This window comes from Alternaria burnsii (assembly GCF_013036055.1).
Source record: "Alternaria burnsii strain CBS107.38 chromosome Unknown 710, whole genome shotgun sequence".
Lineage (NCBI taxonomy): Eukaryota > Fungi > Ascomycota > Dothideomycetes > Pleosporales > Pleosporaceae > Alternaria > Alternaria burnsii.
This window is the reverse complement of record NW_024066136.1, coordinates 26,599-50,972: the sequence shown is the minus strand read 5'-3', so window position 1 is coordinate 50,972 and position 24,374 is coordinate 26,599. Positions and strand designations below refer to the sequence as shown.

The window sequence follows — 24,374 nt, the reverse complement described above, 5'->3', positions numbered from 1 at the left end:
TTCGCTTGATGAGTGTATGGTGATGTTGTACAATACAAGTCAATGCCAGCTTTATATACCTACGTCCTACACATCCAGCCCAGTGCCTCATGGCACCTCCACATTACGTCTTTTGCGACTATGACGCTTGAGCACCGATGTCATACTTGTCTTGGCATGAAGCTACCTGCTCCACCGAGTCCCAGGTACAGTCGGCACCGGCACGGGGACCAGTACGCGCTAGAGGAGCCGAGACCCGAGCGTGTGTGGTTTATTGTCTCATCGCATCAGGGCACGCGTAGATTCAGGAATTTGCAGAAACCGGTTGTGGATTGTTCGCTCCGCGTGCAAGCCTCCTGAACGTTATGACCGCATGTGGTGTGGTCGATCATCGTAGTGGTGGTCGGGAAAGACGGCTCGATCGGCCCTTTTGATATCGAGGGTCTGACGAATGACAACTAGACTGGTCAGCGAAACACCAACGTCGAAATGATTTGAAAGACGAGTTTTGTACCGCTGTCAAGACAAGCCAAGAGCAAGATAGGCGTGCTTCTGCGAAATTGCGACGCTTTCAATATTGTGACAACCCTTCACTACTGATATCAAGCTGCGCTTCCATGCACTACGTATATCATCTATGTTACAACTCACTGTGCTCAATCTCAGCATCCTTCTCCTTCTTCTCCCTCCTCTGCTCTTCCTCTTGCACATCCACAACCTCTTTCATCTCCTCCCCTTTAACCCTCCTTGCCAATGCTGCAATCTCCTCATCATACACGTTCCACTCTGGAACCTGCCGTCTTGCCCGATCCAATTTGGGCTCCTTGGTCTGTGGGTTGTTGCATAGATCAATAGTCTTTGCTTTGGCAAGATCTTCGTCGCTGCACCATGTCTCGCACCACAGCCACTCTTGAGGCAAACTGTGGATGGGCAGATTGAACTGCATATTATTTGGCAAGTCCTGGTCTAAGTTGGAAAGCGAGTTGGGGTCGGCGGAGAGGGAGTGGTATTGCTGACGCAGTCTGTCACCGGCGGCCAGCTGGCGGAAGCGGTTGAGATCTACAACATAAAGTGCGGAGATGTGATATGGCCGACCACGCAAGAAGTTCGCCCAGTAGCCCGTCTTCCAGAAGCGGAAGCCTTCCATCTCAGTACGTGAGTCGCCCATGGGTGTGAAGCCGTAAGGTGCGCCTTCGAGGTCGTGCTGTACTAGTTCGAACATGTCGGTCCTTACGATCTGATCGGCATCAACGAAAATGACCTTTTCAAGATCTAGGGGGAACAAGACATCCAGAAAGAGGATCTTGTAACCCCAAATTTCGCGTTGCTTCTCGGTTTGACCACGGAGCCAGTGAGGCCACTTGTATGTGACCATCTCGTATTCGAATCCGTACTCAGCAGCAATGTGCGGGAGGAAGGACTTGAAGCTGGGGGACAGGAACTGCTCAATGAACCAGAATTTGACAGTGTGGTTTGTATGCTTCATAACAGACACCATCATGATATTGAGCATGCGCTCGTACAAGTGGCCTGAAGCGACGGAGAAGATGTTAATGTCTGCTTGAGTACCCTTCTTCGCTATCTTGCCTCCAGAGAACAAGTCGGCGCCCTTTTGCAAGACTTTTTCAGAGTCGAAGTTGAGTCCCATCTTGCCGAGAAACTTGTTGACCTTCTGTGCGCTCTTGCCGACCAGCTCAGAGGCGAGCGATTCCTCAGGAGCGAGTACATCGGTGTCTTCCTGGCCCGGTTTGCGTGAAAGTCGGGGAAAGATTGTTGCGCCCTGGAAGCTCATAAGTGCGATCTCGGTGGTTTCGTCACCAGGCTGAGGGGCCCAGCTGATCGGACCTGCACTGTCAAGGTTGAAGACTTCTTGAGAGCGGCCACTTTTGAGCTTGATGTTGTAGAATCCAGGGTTGGCTTTGAACTGGAAGTAGCCCAGGTTGGCCATGATGATGGTATCGGCAAAGTGAGGGTCACGCTCAGTGGCAAGAACAACCTCAGCACCACGTGGCGGCTGCCCACCATTTGTAGTGTCGCGGGAGTGACCCTCGATAAGAATGCTCTCCAATCCATATATAGCGTCGATGTTGGTACCAGCAGGGGTCGTGCTAAGCTTGATATTGTCGAGGTCATGGATAGACTCTTCAGGAGCGACGAGCCATGATGGTGGCACATCCATGCCGAGGTTCAGCAGGGCTTCCTTGGGGATGCCACCAAAGTGAGCTCCCAGACGGCCAACAGATCCATCATGAGTGAACTGTGGACGGGCTTCGAGAACGTATCTATAGAAACGCTTGACAGGAAGTTCCTGCAGCATCCCCTTGGGGTTCAAGAAAAGTTTAAGGTGTACGCCATCCATGTCACTAAGTACCTTGAGGATAGGTACCCACTTTTGTGCCTGTTCAGTAGCCGGATCGATGGAAGCCACAATCTGGAAAACAGCTTTATCTTCGTCGCCCCTGACGATAGCGGTGTACTTGGACTTCCAGTCGTTGTATGTGCTCATCCTCAAAGTGGATGCAGTTTCGAATATGCCTTCTGGAACATCTGACACAGTGGACAGCGCAACAAGCGATTGTATCTTTGCAACGTCTAGAGGAGACGCGACCTTGTCCATGAGTTGAAGATCAGCAAGCGCCTTGTTCAAAGGCTCAATGCGCTTGGTAGTCTCATAGGTGACAAAAGTCTCCATGTCATCTTGTGAAAACGTGTAGTCCTCTGGGATAGGACCAACATAGCGGCCATTGACAAGTAAGCCATTTTGTCCTGGCTTCAGACCGACAGCGTCGTATATCGGCTCAGAAACCTTCCAGAACAAGGTTGAATTGGCGGGAGTGGGTCCATAATTGGCCTCTTTGCCCAGGAGTTCAGACAGGGCTTCGCTGGTGAGCTTGCGACCGGATTTGATGTATGTTTCCAATAGGTCTTCGGAGGCGTTGGATTGCTCCGCACCTGCTTTCGGATTATGTATAAGGACGGCCTCGACATTCGGGTTGGCCTCGCGAAAATCTGCTAGAGCTTTGAGAAGCGCAAACCCAGCCTCAGAGTCAAAGTCCGCTACCAGCGTGATATGAATCCAGTCACTCTTGCTAGCAGACTCTGACGCATGAAGTCGCGGCATCTTACTGTAGGCTTCGCCATGTACTTCTTCAAATTCCGCCATGTTTATGAGCGTGATGTTTTTCTCATTCTCTGGGATGATCAAAGGGTTGCGTTTAGCAGCGGCCTGGAACAAGAAGTATTGCGGAACCCAACTATCGTCATTGAAGACGCCGTTGAAGACACCCTTTTGGATCTGACGCAGATCCATGCCGATCCTTTGGCTGAGTGTTTGGAGCCATTCATCGGTCGCTGGAATGGGAACACCGTTGACAAAGATGGGAGCTTTCGGGCCCTCTGCTGCCAGACGCTTCAGGTACTGTTTGGCACCTGAGATACGTTGATTCAGGGCTTCGGACTTGAGTACATCATCGAATACCAACGCTTCCTTCCCTTCGATAAGTGTAGTTCTTTTGACCGTTGTGTCAAAGACAGCTTTGTCGGGTTTCGCCGCAGACTACTCGTGATGTCAGCGCAAAATACGTGCATACCCAGACAGACCAACACTCACAACTTGTAGGTATTCTATCACAGCAGGTAATCCGTATGCATCCTGCAGATGATAGACTAGCTTAGTCTGGTCTATAGCCTCCGATGTGGCAGTCTGAGGAACGAGACCCCAGCGTAGGGGTATGCCACGTCTGATCAGACTCATTATAGTATCCAGAGCGAGCGAAACATCTTCAGTAGAGGTAAAGTCAACGGAGACGATGGCGTTGTGAATGTCCCTTCGACAAGACGGGAGCTGGCCAGGGTAAGTTCTTTGCAGCAGCTGCAATCACAATTAGTCCGAAATCAATGTAGTTGATAGTTGTACTGACAGCTCTGAGCTCACTTGGCCATCCCTCGTACATAGGGTCGTTTTCGATGTCGTTAAGCCATAAGATGATGTTGCCCCCTTCAGTAGTATCCCTAAAGTCATAACGTTGAGGCTCGTCCTCCGTCTGGCTCTCCGCAATGGAAGCATGTGATAGCAAAGATACAACCTCGGAACCGGTCAAACCCTGACTGCGTATTCCATTGATCAATTTCCGCTCGCGTCGCAAATGCGCCAACAGCGAGTACGGATTCACATCGCGAGCCGGGATCTGTACGCCGTTGATCCATATGACGTTGTAACCAGCAGGAAGAAGTTGGTTGCGATTCGCCAAGTGTTCCTCAACAAACTCATCCGACGCGTTATGAGCTGCAATAATGGATGAGTACTTTGGAAAGTCCTGCACAAGCTTCATGAGGGTGTCCATTGGCTGTTCGCTTTGAGTCACAAAGTCGGCAGCTTTCAATGCTAGTTCGGATACCTCGTCCTTGGACAAGGGCTTAAGGTCCGCAACATCTTCATCGTCGTCCAAGCCAGTGCCTATCGGCTTCTGAGCATCACTCTTCTGTCCCTGCTCAGCCTGCCTGTCATCTATGACGATGTAGTCTGTCCGCTTCAACTGCAACTCGACACCGTATCCGTTGACTATCAATGGTACTGTCGGCGCGTTGGATGAAGGCTTATGCCGGACACGGTACGACGTCTTTCCTTCCTTGGCCGTCTTGCTCAATGTCTTGTGCCACTTCTTGAATCGAGGAGCAGTTATATCGGCGTAAAGGATGGCAGGCAGAGCCGAGCTGTTGCCAAGTATGCGGTCGAAAGGTAGTTGATATGTCCTGTCCAGTACTTAGCACCTGCCAATCGAGTACATCCCCAGTACGTACCGTTCGCTCTCGATGCCCCCGAAGGATTCCTCCAGATGTACATCGCAGTATTGCTTTCCATGGAACGATGTCCAGATGTCGCAAGCCTTGGTCTGTGTGGCTTCCAGCGATGGCTCCACCGAAGTCTTGTAGAATTGGTAATGTGCTTCTATCCGTGGCGCAGCCGACTGGATTGACAGGGCAAATTCGAAAGAGGCAAGAGCTGTGGGGTCGGTGATGTGTCCATCGCTCTGGAGCAGGTCTCGAAAGGCCGTGTACAGCTCCTGCTGTGTGTCCTTTTCGTCGAAGTAGCCTTCGGAAATGCGGTCGAGTATGGGGTAGTATGCTGTCGCGTTTTCCTCTGCAGCGGTTTCACTGGTGGTTGTTAGATGTAACTCTCCATCTGTGCATACTTGAAGCTTACAGTAACTCTACTAGATACGGCGCAGGGTTGAAGGAAGCTCGAAGAGCGACATTGACACTTGGGCCCGCATGTGCGCCACTGTGCCTGAACGCGCTGAGCACTAAGAGAGCTTTCGCACTCAGTATAGAGGCCGAAGCTCGCATCATGTGGTGTAAGCTCCAAGCTCTGGAGACTTGGTGGTTACGCGTAGCTGTAACGAAAGATGATGGTGTTTCGAAAGTTCAACTTCCGATCTCAAGAAGTTGCAACGTGTAGCATAACGCCCAGACGGTGTTGGTAAGGGAATAAAGCCTGCGGCCAATTGTATGATATGACCAACTCAGCGCATCAGATGTCCACAGTGAATGTACAAGAGAATGTCCCGTACAGGCAGCAGAACGATTGCTCCTCTACCTGGTGCTCTTCGACATCTCCAAGTGTCAGGTACCAGATCCCTGCAGCAATGGATGGCGCTTGCCCGATAAGGTGCGGCTATCTTATCTTTCCACCTAACCTCTTTGCGACGGAAAGCTTCCGCGTCCAAGCGCGATCCTACGCCAACGGAAGAACAGTCATCAGGTCGGTTTACAAGCCAAGGACCTTTTTACAGCATGGATGCCACCGGACCTTTGCCGTTTTCTAGAAACGTAGTAGACTTTGTTGAACTAGTGACTTCTTGGACCAATCAGTCATCTCACACCCGGCAAAGGGTAATACGTGGGCGTAGGGCGTAGCCCATGTCAACAGCGTCATGCTCTATGTTAACTAGTATCTCCGACTAGTAGGGACTCGCCAGTAAGATAAATAGTATAGATGTTCGCGGTGCTCTAAACGTCTCTGTCTGAGTATTGCACCTACCCTTTTCAACATGTCGCAAACAGCAACGTCAATTGAACTTGTGGACTACCATGAGACAACCACCCCAGCCCTCGCAGCCAAACCACTTGGCGCCACAAAGATCAAAGACACGCCGTCCATCGCTGATGATCTACGACCTATCCATGAATCTCCTGAAACCTTCGCTGCCGAACAGCGGGATGGTCCAGGCAAAGGAACAACAGCCATCGTATTGGTAACGGTCGTGTGTGTTACACTCGTCAGCTCCATGCTTTCTGGTGTTATGACTGTTACTCTACCCACAGTTGCACGTGAGCTGGAGCTGGCACCCAGTGTGCTCTTATGGTACCTACGATTACGTGCTGTCCCGTACGCACATGCTGACGCACACCAGGCCGATCTCTATCTACGCCTTGACATGTGGTTGTACTCTTCTCCTTCTCGGATCGGTTGCCGATGTCGTTGGTTCACGGCCCATGTACCTGACAGGTTGTCTCTTGCAGTCTGCGTTTACACTGGCATGTGGATTGGCACAGACAGGGACACAGCTCATTGTCTTTCGCGCCTTTGCAGGCATCGCGATTTCCTTCTGCCTTCCCTCAGCAGTCAGTATCATCACCAGTACTTTTCCTGAAGGCAAGAGCAGAAACATTGCATTTGCGTCCATGGGCGGTGGTCAACCCATAGGTTTTTCTTTTGGACTTGTACTTGGAGGTATCTTCGCTGATACCATCGGATGGCGATGGGGTTTCCACATCAGTGCCATCGCCAACACCATTGTCTTCGTCCTTGGCTTGTTTGGCTTGCCAAAAGTCGACAACAAGCTGCCGCATGTCTGGTCCCGCCTGAAGAGCGACATAGACTGGGTAGGCATTCTGTTCGGAAGTGCGTCATTGGCGCTGCTCTCATATTGCTTCGCGTAAGTGGTGTCTTGCCTCTGAAACTGAAACTGGAAACTAACATATCCAGTCTGATCTCCGAAGAGACTGCCAAGATTCAAGAGCCTACCACGCTTGGTCTGCTGATCACTGCAATCACTCTCATTCCTGCTTTCATCTTCTGGGTCGGCCGGCAGGAGCGACTGGGCCGGCCCGCCATCATCCCCAATTCGCTTTGGCGCAACCGAATCTTCAGCATCATCTGTATCGGTGTTTTCATCACGTGGGGGACTTTCAATGCTGTGGAATCATATCACACTCTCTTCTTCCAGAACGTCCAAAAGCTATCCGCGATCCAGACGTCGATCCGGTTCCTGCCCGGACCTGTAGCTGGAGCTCTCGCCAATGTCGCAATGGGCCTGATCGCGCACCGGGTGCGCGCTGACTGGGCGGTAGCCGTGGGGCTGTTCTGTACTACTCTTGGCGGACTGCTTATGTGCATCATACAGCCGGAGTGGTCTTACTGGAGCTGTGCCTTCCTTTCTGTCTTCTTCAACCCCATCGGCGCGGACGCTCTATTCACAGTTTCTAACCTCGTCATTACATCAGTGTTTCCGGCCCGGACGCAGGGCCTTGCGGGCGGAGTTTTCAACACAGTAGCGCAGATTGGGAAAAGCGTAGGCCTAGCGACCAGTGCTGTCATTGCGTCTAGTGTTACCGAGCACTCGGTCTACGTTGAGAAAGAGAGCCCTGCAGCGCTCATGGAGGGGTTCCGGGCGGCGTTCTGGTATCTGTTTGCATTGAGCTGTGCCACGGGGCTGCTGTTGGGATGGGGGCTGAGGGGAATTGGGCGGGTGGGGATGAAGAGGGAGTAAACATGATGCAGAGGACAGAGTAGGGAAATGGTAGCTGAGTTGTAGTAATTGAAGTTGGAGTTCCCCTGCCAAGTGTTGCACTGCACGGGACGGTGGTGGTGAAAAGGCTTGGTTCCAGGCTGTGGTCCAGGGCTAGTGAGAGTTTAATGCAAGGATGCGGGTTTCGGGCTCGCCAGTGACGCGCAACTGAGTACGGGATGCTCCACCGTAAGTCGAGGCAGAGCTGACGACGTTGACGACCCCGGCGCCGCTTGCTTCCCGCGCAATGATCCTCACCACGGTCTCGAACACCTCTCCACAACCATCAATGCGGTGAAAGGCTGCCGTGTACCCGTCAAGATGCTCAGCGGACCACCGAGGATCATTCCACTCGTCTCCCTCTTCGTCGCCGTCTGCCTCGTCTGGTGGTATCTCCACACGGTGCCCGGCGCAGGCTCGTCGATTCCAACATGGAAATCTGGCGCCTCCACAAACCAACACCGGCCCTCATTGCGCGGCGACCCACTCGACTTTGGCCTGCCGCTGCGCTTCAGCGACGGCGAGAAGAAGCCGCCCGGCAGCAACTACACATTCAAGATTGTCGTGCCCAAGACACAGAAGGAGGACATTAGCTGGATGGCCGCTGAGATACCCGATGCACCGCTTGTCGTCTACGAAGTCGACAACCCCAATGCCGAGCACAAGATCCCCAAGAACAAGGGCCGCGAGGCCATGGTACGTTTGCATCTCTGGCACATAGACGGCCACATTCTAACCCACCCACCAGGTCTACCTCTCCTACATCATCGACCACTATGACGACCTCCCCGATACCTCCATCTTCATGCACGCCCACCGCCACGCCTGGCACAACAACATGCTCTTGGGCCTCGACGCCGCGCAGATGATCAAGCGCCTCAACCACGAGCGCGTTGCACGCATGGGCTACATGAACGTCCGCTGCCACCACGACCCGGGCTGCCCGGACTGGATCCACATGGACCGCCCCGGCGGCGACTTTGACTTCTTCCACAAGCCCGAGGAGATCTACTGGCGGCGCAACATCTGGGAGGAGATCCACCCTGGTGCTCCCATCCCGCCTTCCATTTCCGGCATCTGCTGCGCGCAATTCGCCGTGTCGCGGCAGCGCATACAGGAAGTGCCCATTGAGCGCTTTATTCACTACCGCAAGTGGCTCCTCACAACGGGCATGGACGACCAGTTTTCCGGCCGCATCTTCGAGTATATATGGCATTACATCTTCACAGGCCATGAAGTGCATTGTCCGGCCATGAACACGTGTTACTGCGACGGCTACGGCATCTGTTTCGGCGGCCAGGACAAATTCAACGATTACTTCAAGAAACAGGACGCGCGAAATGAAAAGTTTACAGAACTGGACAAGTTCAACAAAAGGGAGGAAGAGGCGAAGAAGAATGGCGAGGATCCCGCGTTTACCCAAGAGGAGATTGCGAAGATTACTGCGCTTAGGACTGAGGTCTCGGCGCAGGACCGCGAATTGGATACCCTGAGAGAGGACGCGAAGAAGAGGGGTGAAGATCCCAAGGCGAGGAAAGAGGAGACGGAATCTTGGGATTCGAGTCATATTTGGGATTATGCGCCAAAACATGATTAGCCTGATTATCGTTGGAGGGAAAATTTCTGATATCACAGTTCTACAATACATGGTGGTAAAGGCGTTCATGGAGAGGCGTTTCGAGTGGGGCGTATGTATGAACCTGGGGAGCTTGTGCCGGGCATGAAATACTAGCATTAGAATCTCTATCTTCACAATGTTTAGCATCGTGTTGTTCTTTCGGATAGATCTAGCACGCTTGTCATGCGATTGTTTGTCGTATATTGATCTGAAATAGCAGGTAAAAGCCATCGTTGTACTTGTGAACGAGCATCACGCTCATCATGTGATAGTCGCTAGTAAGAACAATAGCTTTACCTGTGATATTCCTCTAGTCGTTGACATGTGCTATTTACATACACATAGTAAAGGTAAAGCCCCCACTGTTCGTCGGCTTTTGGGGGACGCTGCAGGCTGCAATCACCTGTGGACGTGCACGTGCTAGGGTAACCATTGCTCCAGCTCACCTATATCCATCAACCCATCTCCATCGCAAGAAACCGTGTATCTCGGAATCTCGGTGCAAGCTATTCGAGAACGACCGTAATCACCGATCGATGATAAATTCCCTAATGCGATGATCACGTCCCTCCTGCCTCTTCGTGAGCAGGTGGCTGGTGCGCTTGCCTTGGTGAGGCACCGCTGCCTGCTACCTCCAGATGTCGCTACCACATCCTGAATACGACACTCGCCACTTGTTCTGATCCACTGAGAAAATGCTTGAATTTCGTCTCACACCGTGAGTTTGATCTGGTGTTATATCGTCTTTGTCTACAGTTTGACTGTGAGGCGTCCTGAGTCCTTTGTTGGTTGCACACTCAATCGTTGCAAGAGCTGGATTTCACCGTTCAACCGTCACCCGCGCTTTCACCTTGACTGAAAAAATATGGCTGCGGCCTAATTCGGAGCTCAACACGTCCTTTCCAGCGTTCAGCCATCCTTCACCGCTGTAGAGCGCGCCTGGATTGCCTACACACCAAGTCCGCAAAGATAATGCCACCTGCCCTTACCAAAGACAGCATCATTATATCGACACCAGACTCTTCAATGCGGCGGCAAGGCGCACAGAGCGAGAACAAAACACGTCGAAGCCATCCAACTATCCGCCCGTCGACGACGACTAGCGACTTCGCACGATCGCATGTGGCCAATTGGTCACCACCAGTACCCGTAACGCTTGAGGCTGAGGCCCTACGAGAACTGAAGACTGAGTGGAACCGACACTCCCGACAGCCTGTCCAAGATGAGCGCGATCCAGTGAAGAAGCTTCTTATCGTGGATCTACAAGATTTCGAGATATACCGAACACCAGACAGTGATAAGAGGGCATATGAATTGATCAGCCTCCACTACCTCGAGATTCCTCTCACTAAGAAGCTTTGTTTTGACGGCTTCATATGCTTAGGCACCACTAAGCATTTTGTGCACGCTGTGCCCATTGAGGACACTTCTATTGAGGGTTACGGAGACTCAGAGACTGCCAGCGTCACAACTTACATACAATCAACTCTCGCAGCAAAAGATACGGTGTATGACATCTGGTACAGACTCAACAAAGCCGCCCTAGGTTACAGGGAATTCCATAAATCATTCCTTTGGGTTGCGCAATTGGGAAAGCATGTGATAGACTACCTGGAGTCGGCGGGCAGTGTGGGACTCCACCACTTTCGCGAGGATTTCCATAAGTGGATGATGACGCAACGATTCGCACAATGCTCAGACTTCGAACGATGGCACCGTGCCTTCAGACACCAGACTGACTTTCGCGTTGGCGTCAACGCATATATCGAGTACTTTTACAATCAGGCTTTTAACCTCCCAAACTCGAAACAGCTGCTAGCGCATCCACTATGGAGCGAATGTATAGCAAAAGATTTGACAGCTATCGAACCCCAAGAGGAGGTTATCAAGCATACCATCGCTACGCCTGAAGTGTTTAGTTGCTTCAAAGATATGTATTTCGGTAGGCAACTACGAAAGCATCGGCCGAGAGAGAATATCGCCATCGAACAGGAGCATAGGAAGCGCAAACTTAGTTTCGCCAAACGTAGATCAGTACAACAGACGACTACAACACGGCCAAACGTCTGTGAACCGTACGGCAACTCACCAGTAAGGGTAGGCGACGTTGTTGCACTAACTCCGGATGAGACAGACTCTAGGGTCTGGCGTAATACAAACTGGGACTGGCTTGCCTACGTCCAGGCAACGGAGCTTCTAAAAAACGGAGTTCAGAAGTTATTCGTGCTATGGATCTATCGATGTCAGGAGACCAACATCTCCATAGCCAGGTATCCTTATGAGAACGAGGTCTTCTTATCCGACAACTGCAACTGTACCGAGGGAGAATTATTGTCTACTGACATTAAGGGAAGGTACGACGTAGACTGGTCGCCAACTACGATTGACACCAACCACTTCTTCATCCGCCAGACGTACGTTACTCAGGACAGCGCCTTTGTAACCCTTCACTCTGCACATATGACTTGTGCATGTCTAAGACCTACGCCTGAAGAGACCCTCCACCGCGGCGACACGGTATACATGGCAAGGTCATTGCACAACACTGAAATCCTGGATCCCGTCGTCGTTCAGCATATCAACCACGCGAACAAAATGATCACGATACGCAAACTACTAAGACTAAAGCGTGACTGCGAAGAGCTGGCAATAAAGGCTGGGCGAGTCGATCTCACCCCAAATGAGCTCGTGCTTACCGACGAATATGAGGTGGTGGCCATATCTCGTATCCAGAGGCGCTGCCACATCAAGTTTGTTTCCAAGTCCGACGTTGTAAATGGTTTCCTGCCATTCACATACAATCGTAGTGGTGCAGGTGATCTTTGGTTTCTAGCTATGGGAATAATCGCTAAGGGGCAGGGGAAGAGCCTCGTCTTCCTGCGCAGTCTGCCAAGCAGTTTCCACGAAGGCCCCGATATGACTTGCTCTCAACCCTTGCGAGGTATGAGCATATTCAGTGGAGGAGGCTCTCTCGATCGAGGTCTTGAAGAAGGTGGTGCAGTCGTCTTCAACTCTGCTGTTGACCTCAGCAAATATGCCATCCATACTCAACGAGCGAACTCGAAAAACCCAGAGGCGATGTATTTGTTTTGTGGTTACGTCGACGATCACTTCAATGCAGCTCTGAAGGGTAATAAACCGAAAGTCGTACCTCAAATTGGAGAAGTCGACTTCATCGCGGCCGGATCCCCATGTCCTGGGTTCTCACTTCTTCAGCGGGATCCTTTCGGTGAGCAGTCACTGCGTAACGCATCGCACATCACTACGTTTTGTTCGTACGTCGATCTATATCGGCCGTTGTACGGTGTCCTCGAGAACGTGGTCAATATGGCATCAACGCGTGTTGGATACGAAGATCAGAATGTGTTATCACAGGTGGTTGCTTGTCTTGTTTCAATGGGCTACCAGTGCAACCAGTACATTATGGATGCATGGAGCTATGGTAGTGCGCAACAACGCTCACGGTTGATCCTTACTATAGCAGCACCAGGCCTCGAACCGATAGCGCAGCCGTGGCACACTCATGCTCGACCATTAGAGGAAACTGCTGGGAAAAGCCTTGGTCGTCTACCCAATGGGGAGCGATTTGGTGAACGAGAGTACTACCCTACACCCTTTACATATGTACCTGCATCGACTGTGAGTGATGAGTTGCCTAATATTGGAACCGGCGTCATTCAGACCTGCATTCCGTTTCCAGACCATAGAGTGCCGAGAATCCCCACACGCAAACAACGAGCACTTGTTAAATGCATTCCGACACAACCACCGGGCTGTGGTTACAGAGAAGCCGATCAAAGCGGCCTCATTCCGACGCTATTAAAGGATCTACGGACCGAGGCCGGAAGGGCCTACAGGAGGATCAAAGCGAAGGGTCTGGTACCATGTCTCACGACGGGTCTTGCTGTTAATAATTCTCGCGCCGGCGCATTATTACATTGGGACCAACATCGATCAATTACTGTGTTAGAAGCTCGTCGTACGCAAGGTTATATGGATCAAGAGCCGATCATCGGCAGTCTTATCGAGCAATATAAGATCATTGGGAATGGAGTAGACCGTAAGGTTGCTTTCGCAATTGGATTAGCTTTACTTCGAGCTGTTCAGAAGAACGACTCAGGATTCACGGCGAACGGGACAACACAAACCTCTAAGGAGATGATCGATTTTCCCAGCGATACCGCGGTCAAGCCAGATCAGGGTATCAGTTTCAAGGCCGATTCCCAACCCATCGTACCCAAAGGACCACCACTTCCGAAGGAACAGCGCAACGAGAGTACTAAACGGGTAGTCATGATGCCTAGAAAACCGCAAATCGTCGAGACCATGCAAGATAATAAGAGCAGTTTGACACCGTCCGAGGAGGACGCAAATCTATCAGATGGACCCGCACATGAGTTTATACAAGCCCATACGGTCTCACAGCCTAGTAGCTGCGATCAACAGAGTACTGGCTTCTTTTCCCGTCTTTCCAAAAGTCTGACTTCCAGCATCGGTAGACTATCGTTGTCAACCATGGCATCTTCTGGACCGGCTATGATACCAACGTCAATCAAGCGCAATCGAGAAGATGGCATAGAAGACAGCACCACGGAAAGCGAGAGCCATCTGTGCGAGGAGCGACCCCGGAAACAGCTGCGTGTCAGGGAAACGCCATCGTTGGACAATTCCACTGCTAGTGAGGCAGAGAATAGTAGTAGAAATCATGTATTCTCACATCGGCATAGCAGAGGAAGTTCGACTAGCTCATCAAAAACTCGTCAAACTCGTCATTCAGGATTGTCCGTGGAATTTGTCCCAAACAAGTGGAACAAGAAACCAGAGTCAGAGACACATAAGAGGGGGGATGGAAGAGTCTGACACACGTGAGGGACTTTTGTTAGTTATGGCTCAGCCAGGCGATACGCTTCGTTACCACGTCTTGTATTCGAGAACTAAATTACAGGCTTGACATAGACCTCTGTAGATATGAATTTTCGAGATGTCGATGTTGGGGCAGACGCTCACTTCCACTCAACACTCCAGGTCATTTCACCCTTCCTGAAAGGCACAACCTCTACATCTCCGCCACCCTCCTTCTTCAACACGTCCAAGACCTTCTCCCCACCCTTCCTCAAAACGACCTTCTCTCCCCTCTTTTCCTCAACCTGGTAAAACTTCCTTCCCCACACCCCAAAGAAACCCTCAAGAACCTCCTTGGTCACTTCACTCTCCTTGATGACTCCCCTCTCAATCCCCGTCTGAAGCGCATCCAATACGTATCCCAGCGCATACGGTTGGGTGAACACACCCGCAGCAACCTTATCCTCACCCCTCTTCTTGCCCCGTGGATGCGGCGCCGAATCCGTCCCTAGGTAAAATTTCCCATTGCTCTGCACAACAGCGCGGAGTAACGCGTCACGATCCTCGGGCGTCTTAGCAACAGGCTTGCAGAAACAGAATGGGTCGCCCGCCCAATCATCAATGATGAGACTAAGGTGGTGCGCGGTAATAGTACCAGACACCGAGGGGCCACAGGAACGGACTGCATCTAGAGCGGCGGCGGTGCTGCAGTGCTCGAGGATGATGCGGAGTTTGGGGAAGCGCTTGTGCAGGGAGATGAAAGTAGGTAGGAAGGCGGGTTCGGCGTTGAGGATAGTAATGGCGCCTGTCTTTGTGTCTTTGGTTGATGAGACGTGGGTGCCGGCTGGTGTGGATGGGACTTCGCCGTGGAGGTTGAGGACCATGTTTTGTTTTTCCATTTCCTCGAAGACAGGGTAGAAGGTCTCGTAGTCGAGGACGCCGGAGGAAGAGTTCTGTGGCGATGGGTTAGGTCGATGCACGCATGTGCAGTGTCTATCGTTTTGCATTTGATAGCTACGTTGGTCGGAAATAGATGATGGGAGTTGCACGTACGGTTGTAACACCTGCTGGGTAGGACTTTACACCTGTGATCCCCGCTTTCTTCGCTTCACGAATCACCTCAGGTGTAATGTCTTCGTGGAGATACAAGGACATCAGATAATCCACATTCGGTTCAATTGCCCGGAGACGGTCGCGGTACTCAAGACATTGCTGCACGGACGTGATGGGTGGGACGAGGTTAGGCTATAGTAGTAAGCATGTGAAAGTTGGAGAAGCACTACAAGCATTTCGTGAAGAAAGAGAAATCCAGAGATAAGAACAAGAATAGATGTCGCAAGGAGGTAAGCAGTAGATAGATCAAGACAGGTAGGCCAAGACGTGAATCGAGACTTGACTTGAGTATAAAGATTGTTTGTGCAAAAGACGCTAGCTTACCATGACATACACCTGATTCACACCACCCTTGCGAATCGTAGGTGTGACGAGCTGCGACATCTCGCCATCGCGGAGATGCACGTGGGCATCAAAAGCCGCTGGCAGCTCAATCTCGGTCAACTTGGTGAAGTCCATGTTTGGCTTTAGGGAACTCTGCTTGTGGGGTTGTTGTTACTACTGCTAGAAAATTGCCCGCTTTTTGGCGAGATCGGGGCGCGGAGCCGCACTAGTCCGGAAGCGGGATGCACTACCGTCTGCACAACGATCACAGTATCGTACCATAGAAGATGCAAATCGCAAACGACACACTTATAATACTAATAAGAAATAAGTTCTAAACGTTACTTCTATACAACACATGAATCTAATCTATCGTTTGCATCAGGAAGCTGTTTTTTAACCTACTAGTTTTATCACTCTAAACTGAGATATCTCTGCTGACAGGCATCTATCTTTCTTTGTCTCGTCGAAACTATGATCGGCTCAGGCGCATGCACATTCAGCCTGAGTAATCTTTCCTTAGGCCAGATATAACCGTCCGAGCTCCTAGCTCGTTTTGAGAGTTTGCCTATGATAGGCACCAAGCACTTCGTTATATCCATGAAGTGCTACCTGGGCCGCTGAAAGATCTCCTGCAACTTGACAAATCTCGCCTACGACCACTCTTGCTATGCATTCGTCCTCATCGCAGCCACTGGTGATCTTGATATGCTACTTGTTGTTCTAGGACATTTATTCATTCTTTGTTTTCTCTATGTAGAGGACTTCTTACTAGAGCTATCATCACTATCCGAGTCTGTGTCGTCGTCATCGCTGTCGGAGTCTTGGTTAGCGGCTTCGGATTGAGCATCTGGCTCGTCTTCAAACTCCTGGCCCATGGTATTCCATTCGTGATGTGGGTGCAGCAGAAGTCTGTTGGCATAGCACTTGTAGCAAAAATCGAAATCCCAGCAATCTCTGCACTTGTAGCGGAAGCCGCTGACTTTCTGTGACTAGGCATGAGTATCTTTGTTAGAAACAAAGAAAAAAAGGATTGGACTTACGTAGAGACAACCATCGCAGTAAATAGTCGGCCATGCATCAAAGGCCTTTTTTGATTGGTGAGAGATTTGATCCCATACCATGGCGTCGTTGTTGACATTGTTATGGGGCGTCAACAGGTGTAAAGTCTTTTGCTTGGCACCATGGTAATTGGCCAGCTTGAGCGGCGATGACTGCTTGCCATCAGGCCCAACGGTGAGAGCGCAGATATCGGCGCCCTGGTCAATGAGGAAGACGACAAATTCATGCTTACGCTGTTCACGCATGTCCTGATCAACTAGGTCAGAGTGGCGGTAGTAGGTGCCTCTGGCGGCGTAGTGCAGCGGAGTCCAGCCGTCGGCATCGGGTGCATGGAGTAGGCCATTGGTGGCCTGCAGCACACAACGGAGCAGATCCAGATTCCCACTCACAATGGCGAAATGCACCAGCGTGCGACCGGCGTTGTCACGTACGTAGAGATTGGCGTTCGCGTCACGCAGGACGGCAAAGTTGGCCGTGGTAGGTCTAACGGTGGCGAGGTGAATGGGGTAGCGGCCGGCCTGGTCACACGTGTCCGTCGTCGCGCCGAGACGGAGTAGGAATTGCAGGACTGGAGCCGTGGCGCGGTAGCTACAGGCGGCTAGGGCCGACCCGTAGAGCCCGCCGGTGGCGTTGACGTTCATTGTGGCGGTGTCGGAATCAAGGCATTGCAGGACCTCAAGTATCGTGCGCTCTACGTCGTCGTTCTCCTCATCCACACCGACAGCCAACGAGCGGCCGCAGACGGCCTGGGCTGGTGAGCCATGGTAGGAGGCGATGAGGTTAACATTGGCGCCGGCGTCAACCAAGAGGCGGACGGCAGCTGGAGAGGCTTTGGAGCAGGCCAGGTGCAACGGGGCGCCGGTGTTGAGGGCGAGGGCATTGGCATTGGCGCCGCGATTGAGCAAGAAGCGCGCAATGTCCAGCTTGTCCTTGTCAATGGCCTTGTGCAGTGGCGTCGAGCCGGCCGTGTTGGTGGTGTCGACGTTGCTGCCGGCATGGACGAGCAGCTTCATGTCGGCCAGCTGAACGGTGTCGCGTTCCAGGGCAGCGTTGAGGGCCGTGTCGCCGTCGCGGTCGGCCAGGCCAAGGTCAGGCTGGAACTCAAGCACCATGCGCAGCAGGTCCGTCGTGCCCATGTACAAGACGGGATGGATGCCGCTTGCTGGCTTGATGCTGGTATCGGCGCCGGCCTCGAGCAGCACGCGCGCCGTGTCGCCATGACCGGCCTTGAGGGCAGCGAGCAGCGGCGTGAAGCCGGACAGCGTATCTACGTCGGCAGGGCGATAGGGCAGGTTGACGTCGGCATGGTGCTCAACCAACACCGTCACCACGTCCGTCTGGCCCCATTCGGCCGCGAGGAACAGCGGCGAGCGCTCGCTTCCGGCCACGACTTCATCAACGGATGCGCCGGCCTCGAGCAACAGTCGTGTCACGTCGGCGCTCCTGTATGCGCCATGCAGCGGCGTCCACTGGCTGCACACGTCGTTCACCTTGGCGCCTTTGTCGAGCAGTAGCCGTACCATGTCGACGTCACCTTTCAGGCACGCGTCAAACAGCGGAGAGCTCTCGGGCGTGCGAAGGTTGACGTCGGCACCCTTGTTCACCAGCCACTCCATCATGGCCAGCCCGCCCTCCTGGCTTACAGCCGTCTGCAGAGCCGTCGCCATGTGCTCGTCATGCCGCTTGTTCACATCCGCCCCATGCTCCACCAGCAGCTGCACCATGTCAAGCCGCTTTGCTTCGACGGCAAATACCAGCGGCGTGCCGCCTGGGCATTCATGGTTCGCGTCGCTCTTAAACCGAAGCAGCTCTTGAACACACTGCCACGCGCCTTTTTGGATAGCCGTGTGCAGCGGCGGCCACGTGTCGCCATCGCCCTTCGTTTCTGTCTGCACCCCGTGTTCGAGGAACACGCGTAAGGCGGCATGCGCGCCTACGCTACATGCACTGCTAATGGCTCCGCCGTCGTCTGCGTTGGGGGGAGCGCCCTTCTCGAGTAGCAGTCTGACCATGTTGGCATTTCCCCACAGGGCCGCCGCATCCAGCACCGAATTGTTATACTCGTCGCGCGCCGTCACAAGGCTTTCATCGTGCATGGCCACCAGCTTGACCACTTCGATGTGGCCGTTGCGTGCTGCTACATACAGAGAGCATTGCCCAAACTGCGCTCCCTCGCTGCCACTGATGTCGGCACCCTCGTCCATCAGCGCCTGCACAACCTTGGCATGGCCATTCCATGCCGCCCGGCGGACGACAAAGGCCGGCCATTTGAATGGTGGCACTGCCGTCTTGCGAATGTGCGACATGACATCCACAAGCACGTCCTCGTCTCCCCCCGAGCAAGCTGCTTCGAGCACATACTCGGCCGTTGCCCTGTCCAGCTCCACTGACCGTAACAAGTGAAGCACCAAACTGCCATGTCTGTTTCTTGCCGCCTCGGCCACAGCATACGGAAGCCACAGCTTTTGCTCGGTTTCGGACATGCCGTTGTCTTGTATCCATCGCTCATATACATCGTCCAGGCCCATGGAAGCCACGAGCGGTAGCGGACAAACGTAGGTACGATCCACCCGAGAGAACGGATTCGACACGAACCAATGTGCCATCTGCCAACCCCGGAACGCTGCCTTGCTCTTGAAAAACTCCACTACTTGCGTTGTCAAACGACTCTTGTTGGACGCAAGTCGATAGTGCTGATCCCAGTAGCACACAGCATAAGTGGGTACATCTACCCGGCGCCGGACACATGGTGTTGACAGAACACCATGCCGAACCTCGCACACCGTGTTCAAAGCATCATGGGCACTAGTGGTGCCCAAGAATGCAAGGCAGGCTTCTGCCATCATTTCGTGGGCAGTCGCCTGGACATGATACCACTCCTCCTTGTCACAATGAAGAATCAGACTCTTTAGCTCTGCATGTTGGAAGCGCACCTCATGCGGGTTGGAGAAATCAAAGATTGGGATGCCAGTCAGCGCATTCACTGCCCCCATACCATCTGCATCTTGGGTCGATTCAGATATGCCAAGTACCGAGCGCAGTTCGCCAATACTAAGGGGCCGAAAGGCAAATACGAGCCAGGTAATGGCCCTGGCCACGAGAGTGCGCTTGGCTTCCGGCACGGCGCGCATAGTGTTCCGGAAGAAAACTTCCAAATTCACTTCTGGAAGCATTTCCAGGGCATTTGTGAGAGCATCTAAAGAGGGGCTGTTCTGGATATCTTGAACGAGGAGCCGGGCCAGGCCAACATCATTACCGCATTTCCTCAACAGATCGTCTCGGTATCTACCGATTGATAGTGTTGATACGTATCTGGCATCAAGCTGATGCAACGCGTAGTCAATCTCATCCCTGACGCAGGGATCGACATCTTCCAGTGAGAATTCATCCTCGAGTACAATTGTCGGCGAGCCCTTCAGCCACTCATCGAGCGAGTCTATCGACTTGGTCATGATCAGGAATTGCCATTGCTTCTCCCGTGTTTCTGACATTTCGGCTGCCAAACGCCAGAACGAAGAGAGCTTGTCCGAGCATTCATCCAGGTTGTCAAGCACAAACACCATCTCTCCCTTACTGTAGAAGTGTCGAACTCTGCTCAATAACAGAAGCAAGTCGTCCTCAGTAAGAGTGCGCTGTGCTAGAAAGCGAGACATGTCGTTTTCAAAGTCAAAGCCGGATTTGAGAACCTTTTTCGTCCTTACCCACTGTGCGGCCATGGTTGAAAGGAATGCACGTGTATCCTTGTAGCGGTCATCGCCCCCATCAAATGAGAAGTAGCTCCGAATTCCATCACCTGAGGAATTCTTCACTATATCTTCGAAGACGAATCCAGAAAGCCAAGGCTTCGGGCTTTGCCTATGGATAATCAAGACATTGGAATCAGTGCTCTCCCGCCAGTTGATGTATTGTTGGTTGTTAACCAGAGGGTTTCTCTGATATCGCTTGGATAGGATTGGTCGGACCGGAGGCGCCTGTGCCACGAGTGCGTTCATATATGATGATACCTCTGCTAATTTCACCGCTCCCTGATCTAATTAATGTTAGTTCAATCATTGCTATCATCTTCTCCCTCAACAGCTTTGATTCACCCTACCTAGCTTGAGCTGATCTCTGAATTCTTCAAACATCGATTTCAACTCCGAAATCTGCTCTGCGCTGGCCAAAGCCGCATGAGGCTGAGGAAATTCGTATCCATATACAAATCCAGTCGCAAGCGTCGTGTCAAATTCATTGAAAATCTGGAAAATGCAAAGAGTTAACTCAACATTGTTCAGACATGCCATGTGTACTGCATCTTACGCATTGATTTAGGTCTGTGAGGGTAGATCGGACACTGAGGATCTCCGTCTTTAGAAGAATCTTGGACTCCACGAAAGCGAGATTGCAATCGATGACGGCCCTTGCGAGGCTTTTGATCTGAAGCAGCGAATTTCCCTTGGGTAATTTTGGACCCGAGAAGAGAAGCCGTGCAATCTTCTCTTCCATATCGAAGACGCTATGCCATCTGTGTGGATAGCCGATGAATATCTAAGTCGCGGTTCGTTAGCCAAGTACCATAAGACTGACTGACCTCAAGGGATTGAATACAATCCATTTGGTGGACTCGGCGATGTCGGCATATCCTGGATTCATGACGGATTGATACAAAGCCTAGAAGCAGTCATTTGGCTGACACTTTCCATGTGAAGGGCATTTGTTACTTGTTTGACAATCGTGCCTCCGATATCATGGCAAACGAAGACAATCGGGCGGAACCAATCCTACAAGGAGATGATCAATAAGTGCGCGCCTGCGTCTCTCACACTTCCCTTCCCACAAAAGGTATATACCTTGTCTTTTGCATTCCTTGCCTCTGCAACCGTACGCAGTAACTTTGATGCCTCCTTATTGATGCCCTCTTTCGAGAGCGTCTTGAAAGCATCGTAACCATAATTCATCAAACGGAAGTCCAGGTCGTACTCGTATTCCTTCAGTCCGCGGACTGTCTCTCGTTTGGATTCATCCCGCGCTTGCCAAGTTGTCTCACGGTGGCCGTGAAGACCGTGGATGGTGACAACGCTGCTTGGTCAGAACATGGATATGCACCAATGATGCACAAGTCTCGCCAGATTGACCTACTCGAATTCGTTCGCAAACGGATAATTTTCCTTGCCCTGAAGCCCATAGTCGCCGCTGCTTCCTTCCTCCTCCTCTGCGACAACCGGATCAATCACAACTGCAACTCTGGGCCACCACCCGCTGGCATTGGTGCCTGGCGCGGGGTCAACATCTTCAGCAGGAGACGTGTCGTGCTCGTCGCTTGTCGATGATGATGATGTAGCCGAAGAATGGTCATCATGGTCTGATGCGATGCTGGACATTTTCTCCCCGATCCAAATCCCGCGCGCAGAATGGGAGTCGATCCAACAGGCGTGGTCGTGCTGGAAATCGCAACAGCAAAGCGCGAAGCGAGGGGCTGATGTGCGCCTTCAAGCTCAACTTTCATCACATGGTAGCAGTCATGCGTGCAGCGGGCAGCACAACGGCATTCACACCAGCGGAACCCTGTCTATGTCTAGTCATACCTAAGCGGGGGCCGTTGGGGGCGGAAACTCGTCAGCGTGTGATGTGAGCGTTTCGGTAGGTGTGTCGTGTGTATCGCAATCTATGCTAGATGCTGACGTGCATGATGACCGGGGCACGCCATTTGTAGGCTTGGCCTGCCAAGGCTAGTCATGTGACATGTGATGCCTATGCCGAATCTAGCTGGACCTACAGCACCCTCAGGTCCTTCAAATTCGGTCGACGGCTGAAATACCTGTTCGTACCCTTGTAATTGTGCTGCGAGAATGTATAGTGTAGGCAGTGACCTTGGATTCGAAATCGTGCGAGAAAGTGGTCGCGTAAGCGATTAATATGTAACTCAGCATCCGCCCCCACTTTAAACGCGTAAAGGGGGCATGGAGTTATCATTTAGTGGGTGACACAAAGAATTCTGCACCTGCGGGCACATCTCAGCCTGGTTACTGCTGACGCCCCAAGCTGTGGCTGCTGGCAACATCCCCACTTTCAGTACGATATATGCTCTATACACCGATTCAGGATTGCTGGCCTGCTTTCAATTGCTCAGAGCTTGAATGTTCATCTCCGAATCTCCACGGTCACCGCTAAATCACATGAGTGGTACATGGGAACCGCCGCGGCTGCAAGTGTTGTATGTAGCTATCCCAGTGCTATCAAAGATGAGAAAGAAAAAAGGTAAGGATTATGTCAGATATGCTCATTACCCAAATCATAACCCGAATCATAACCCAAGCTACAATCCAGTTGTGCGCGATAATATTAGAGGTAAGAAACCCAAACGATGCCACTCATGTATGCACAGGATTGAGAAAGAATCATTTGATACGGCCAACATATCTTTGCAACCTTCAAACTTTGGTGAAGTCATATTTAGTATTCACATTGAATCTGCGAGTCAAACTATCTTAGATATGCTTTACTGCAGAGTCAAGCACGGTTTGGAAAGTCACACCCGAGAGGCTGCCCAGGTCCACAGATCCAAGTGCGGTGAGATCGTACGTCTGCAATTTGTTGGTAGGAGGCAGCTGTGGGTCAAAGAGCAGAGGATCATCTTTGGGTCGTCCCCCAAACAGCCTTTGAAAGCTCTTCTCCATAGAACTTTTAGGATCAACCTTGGCTTCTATCTTAAAATTGCAGCGAAACGGCTCCTCGTCTTGCCTTTTCAACAAGATTGCCGTACGCATCGTTGATGGTACGCCAGTCTTGGTGGTACTATTCTCAATAAGTGACCACGATGCGCTATCCGCGTTCCCATAAGTCCTTCCTAAAAGATCAATCGAACCAACCACTTTTGTCGCATCGGTAGTTTCTCGGTTGACGCTGCGTTCCCAGCCCAATTCTGCCCCCAACTCTACACCAGCAAGCGGAGGTGCCCCCAAACTGACGCCCGCGATGGTTGTCTTCTCTTCCATCTGTGTCGTCTGAACCATGACCATACTATCGTAGGGTGCGATCTGAAACACTTCGGGCTCGGGGCCACCGGGTTGCTCAGGTGCAAACTGGAGGGTGATGTTTACCGCCAAAATGCGCCTTGCTGTCTTGCGGCTGTCGAACCTGAAGTTGAGAACAATAATTGTCGCAAACTCTTCGGCTTCGGGGCTCACGAGGCCGTGAATCACGTCCAGACAGGTGCAACGGATGTCCAGTGCCCCTTTACGCTCGGTAACATTGGTACGTTGGTAAGGCGCCGACGGATCGTTTCTGGTGCGAAATGAGCTGCCTTCGTCGCCGCCAGGATTCAGCATAATATCAAAAACGTCATCGTCGTCGTCGTCATTCTCGTACTCCTCTTCTGTTTGCACGAGGTCGTTGTTGGAAACTTCTGCCATAGTCGCGTCAAGATGCTTATGGAGACTAAGGCTGCCTTGGGAAGGAATACATATCGTTTCTCAGGCGCACCCATGAATTACAATAAAACTATACTTGGAAAGGAAGCTGTGCTGTGTGGGGGCCATTTCTTAGTCACGAGCACTACCACACCAATCATCCCCCATTTCAAGGATTGCCCCGCCGCTAAAGCGTAAACACAATTATGGCAGCCGCTTTGCCTGCTGCCTGCATCGGGCCAAGCTCTGCAGTGCGCC

At 52.0% G+C, this 24,374-nt stretch overlaps 6 protein-coding genes across 6 annotated transcripts; 2 read left to right on the top strand and 4 right to left on the bottom strand.

Moving 5' to 3' along the window:
- Positions 1-619: 619 nt before the first annotated feature.
- GT037_011227 (glycosyltransferase family 24 protein) lies at positions 620-5,325 on the bottom strand (the record flags this gene model as incomplete). The annotated part of the gene is made up of 5 exons (XM_038936274.1): positions 620-3,535; positions 3,590-3,850; positions 3,900-4,731; positions 4,780-5,133; positions 5,183-5,325. 5 exons carry the CDS (start codon positions 5,323-5,325, stop codon positions 620-622), a joined length of 4,506 nt encoding a protein of 1,501 aa, XP_038781043.1.
- Positions 5,326-6,029: 704 nt separating this feature from the next.
- On the top strand, positions 6,030-9,366 carry GT037_011226 (mfs general substrate transporter; the record flags this gene model as incomplete). Its single annotated transcript, XM_038936273.1, has 5 exons — positions 6,030-6,343; positions 6,393-6,917; positions 6,968-7,663; positions 7,964-8,465; positions 8,518-9,366. 5 exons carry the CDS (start codon positions 6,030-6,032, stop codon positions 9,364-9,366), a joined length of 2,886 nt encoding a protein of 961 aa, XP_038781042.1.
- Positions 9,367-10,359: 993 nt separating this feature from the next.
- GT037_011225 (uncharacterized protein) lies at positions 10,360-14,247 on the top strand (the record flags this gene model as incomplete). Its single annotated transcript, XM_038936272.1, has 1 exon — positions 10,360-14,247. The coding sequence occupies one exon, from the start codon at positions 10,360-10,362 to the stop codon at positions 14,245-14,247; it is 3,888 nt and encodes a 1,295-aa protein (XP_038781041.1).
- Positions 14,248-14,390: 143 nt separating this feature from the next.
- Positions 14,391-15,801, bottom strand: GT037_011224 (dihydroorotase; the record flags this gene model as incomplete). The annotated part of the gene is made up of 3 exons (XM_038936271.1): positions 14,391-15,182; positions 15,283-15,474; positions 15,667-15,801. 3 exons carry the CDS (start codon positions 15,799-15,801, stop codon positions 14,391-14,393), a joined length of 1,119 nt encoding a protein of 372 aa, XP_038781040.1.
- A 617-nt stretch (positions 15,802-16,418) lies between these two features.
- On the bottom strand, positions 16,419-22,088 carry GT037_011223 (uncharacterized protein; the record flags this gene model as incomplete). The annotated part of the gene is made up of 7 exons (XM_038936270.1): positions 16,419-16,658; positions 16,710-20,758; positions 20,822-20,966; positions 21,028-21,255; positions 21,295-21,378; positions 21,558-21,786; positions 21,847-22,088. The coding sequence occupies 7 exons, from the start codon at positions 22,086-22,088 to the stop codon at positions 16,419-16,421; spliced, it is 5,217 nt and encodes a 1,738-aa protein (XP_038781039.1).
- Positions 22,089-23,195: 1,107 nt separating this feature from the next.
- GT037_011222 (uncharacterized protein) lies at positions 23,196-24,119 on the bottom strand (the record flags this gene model as incomplete). The annotated part of the gene is made up of 1 exon (XM_038936269.1): positions 23,196-24,119. One exon carries the CDS (start codon positions 24,117-24,119, stop codon positions 23,196-23,198), a length of 924 nt encoding a protein of 307 aa, XP_038781038.1.
- Between the last annotated feature and the right edge of the window lie 255 nt (positions 24,120-24,374).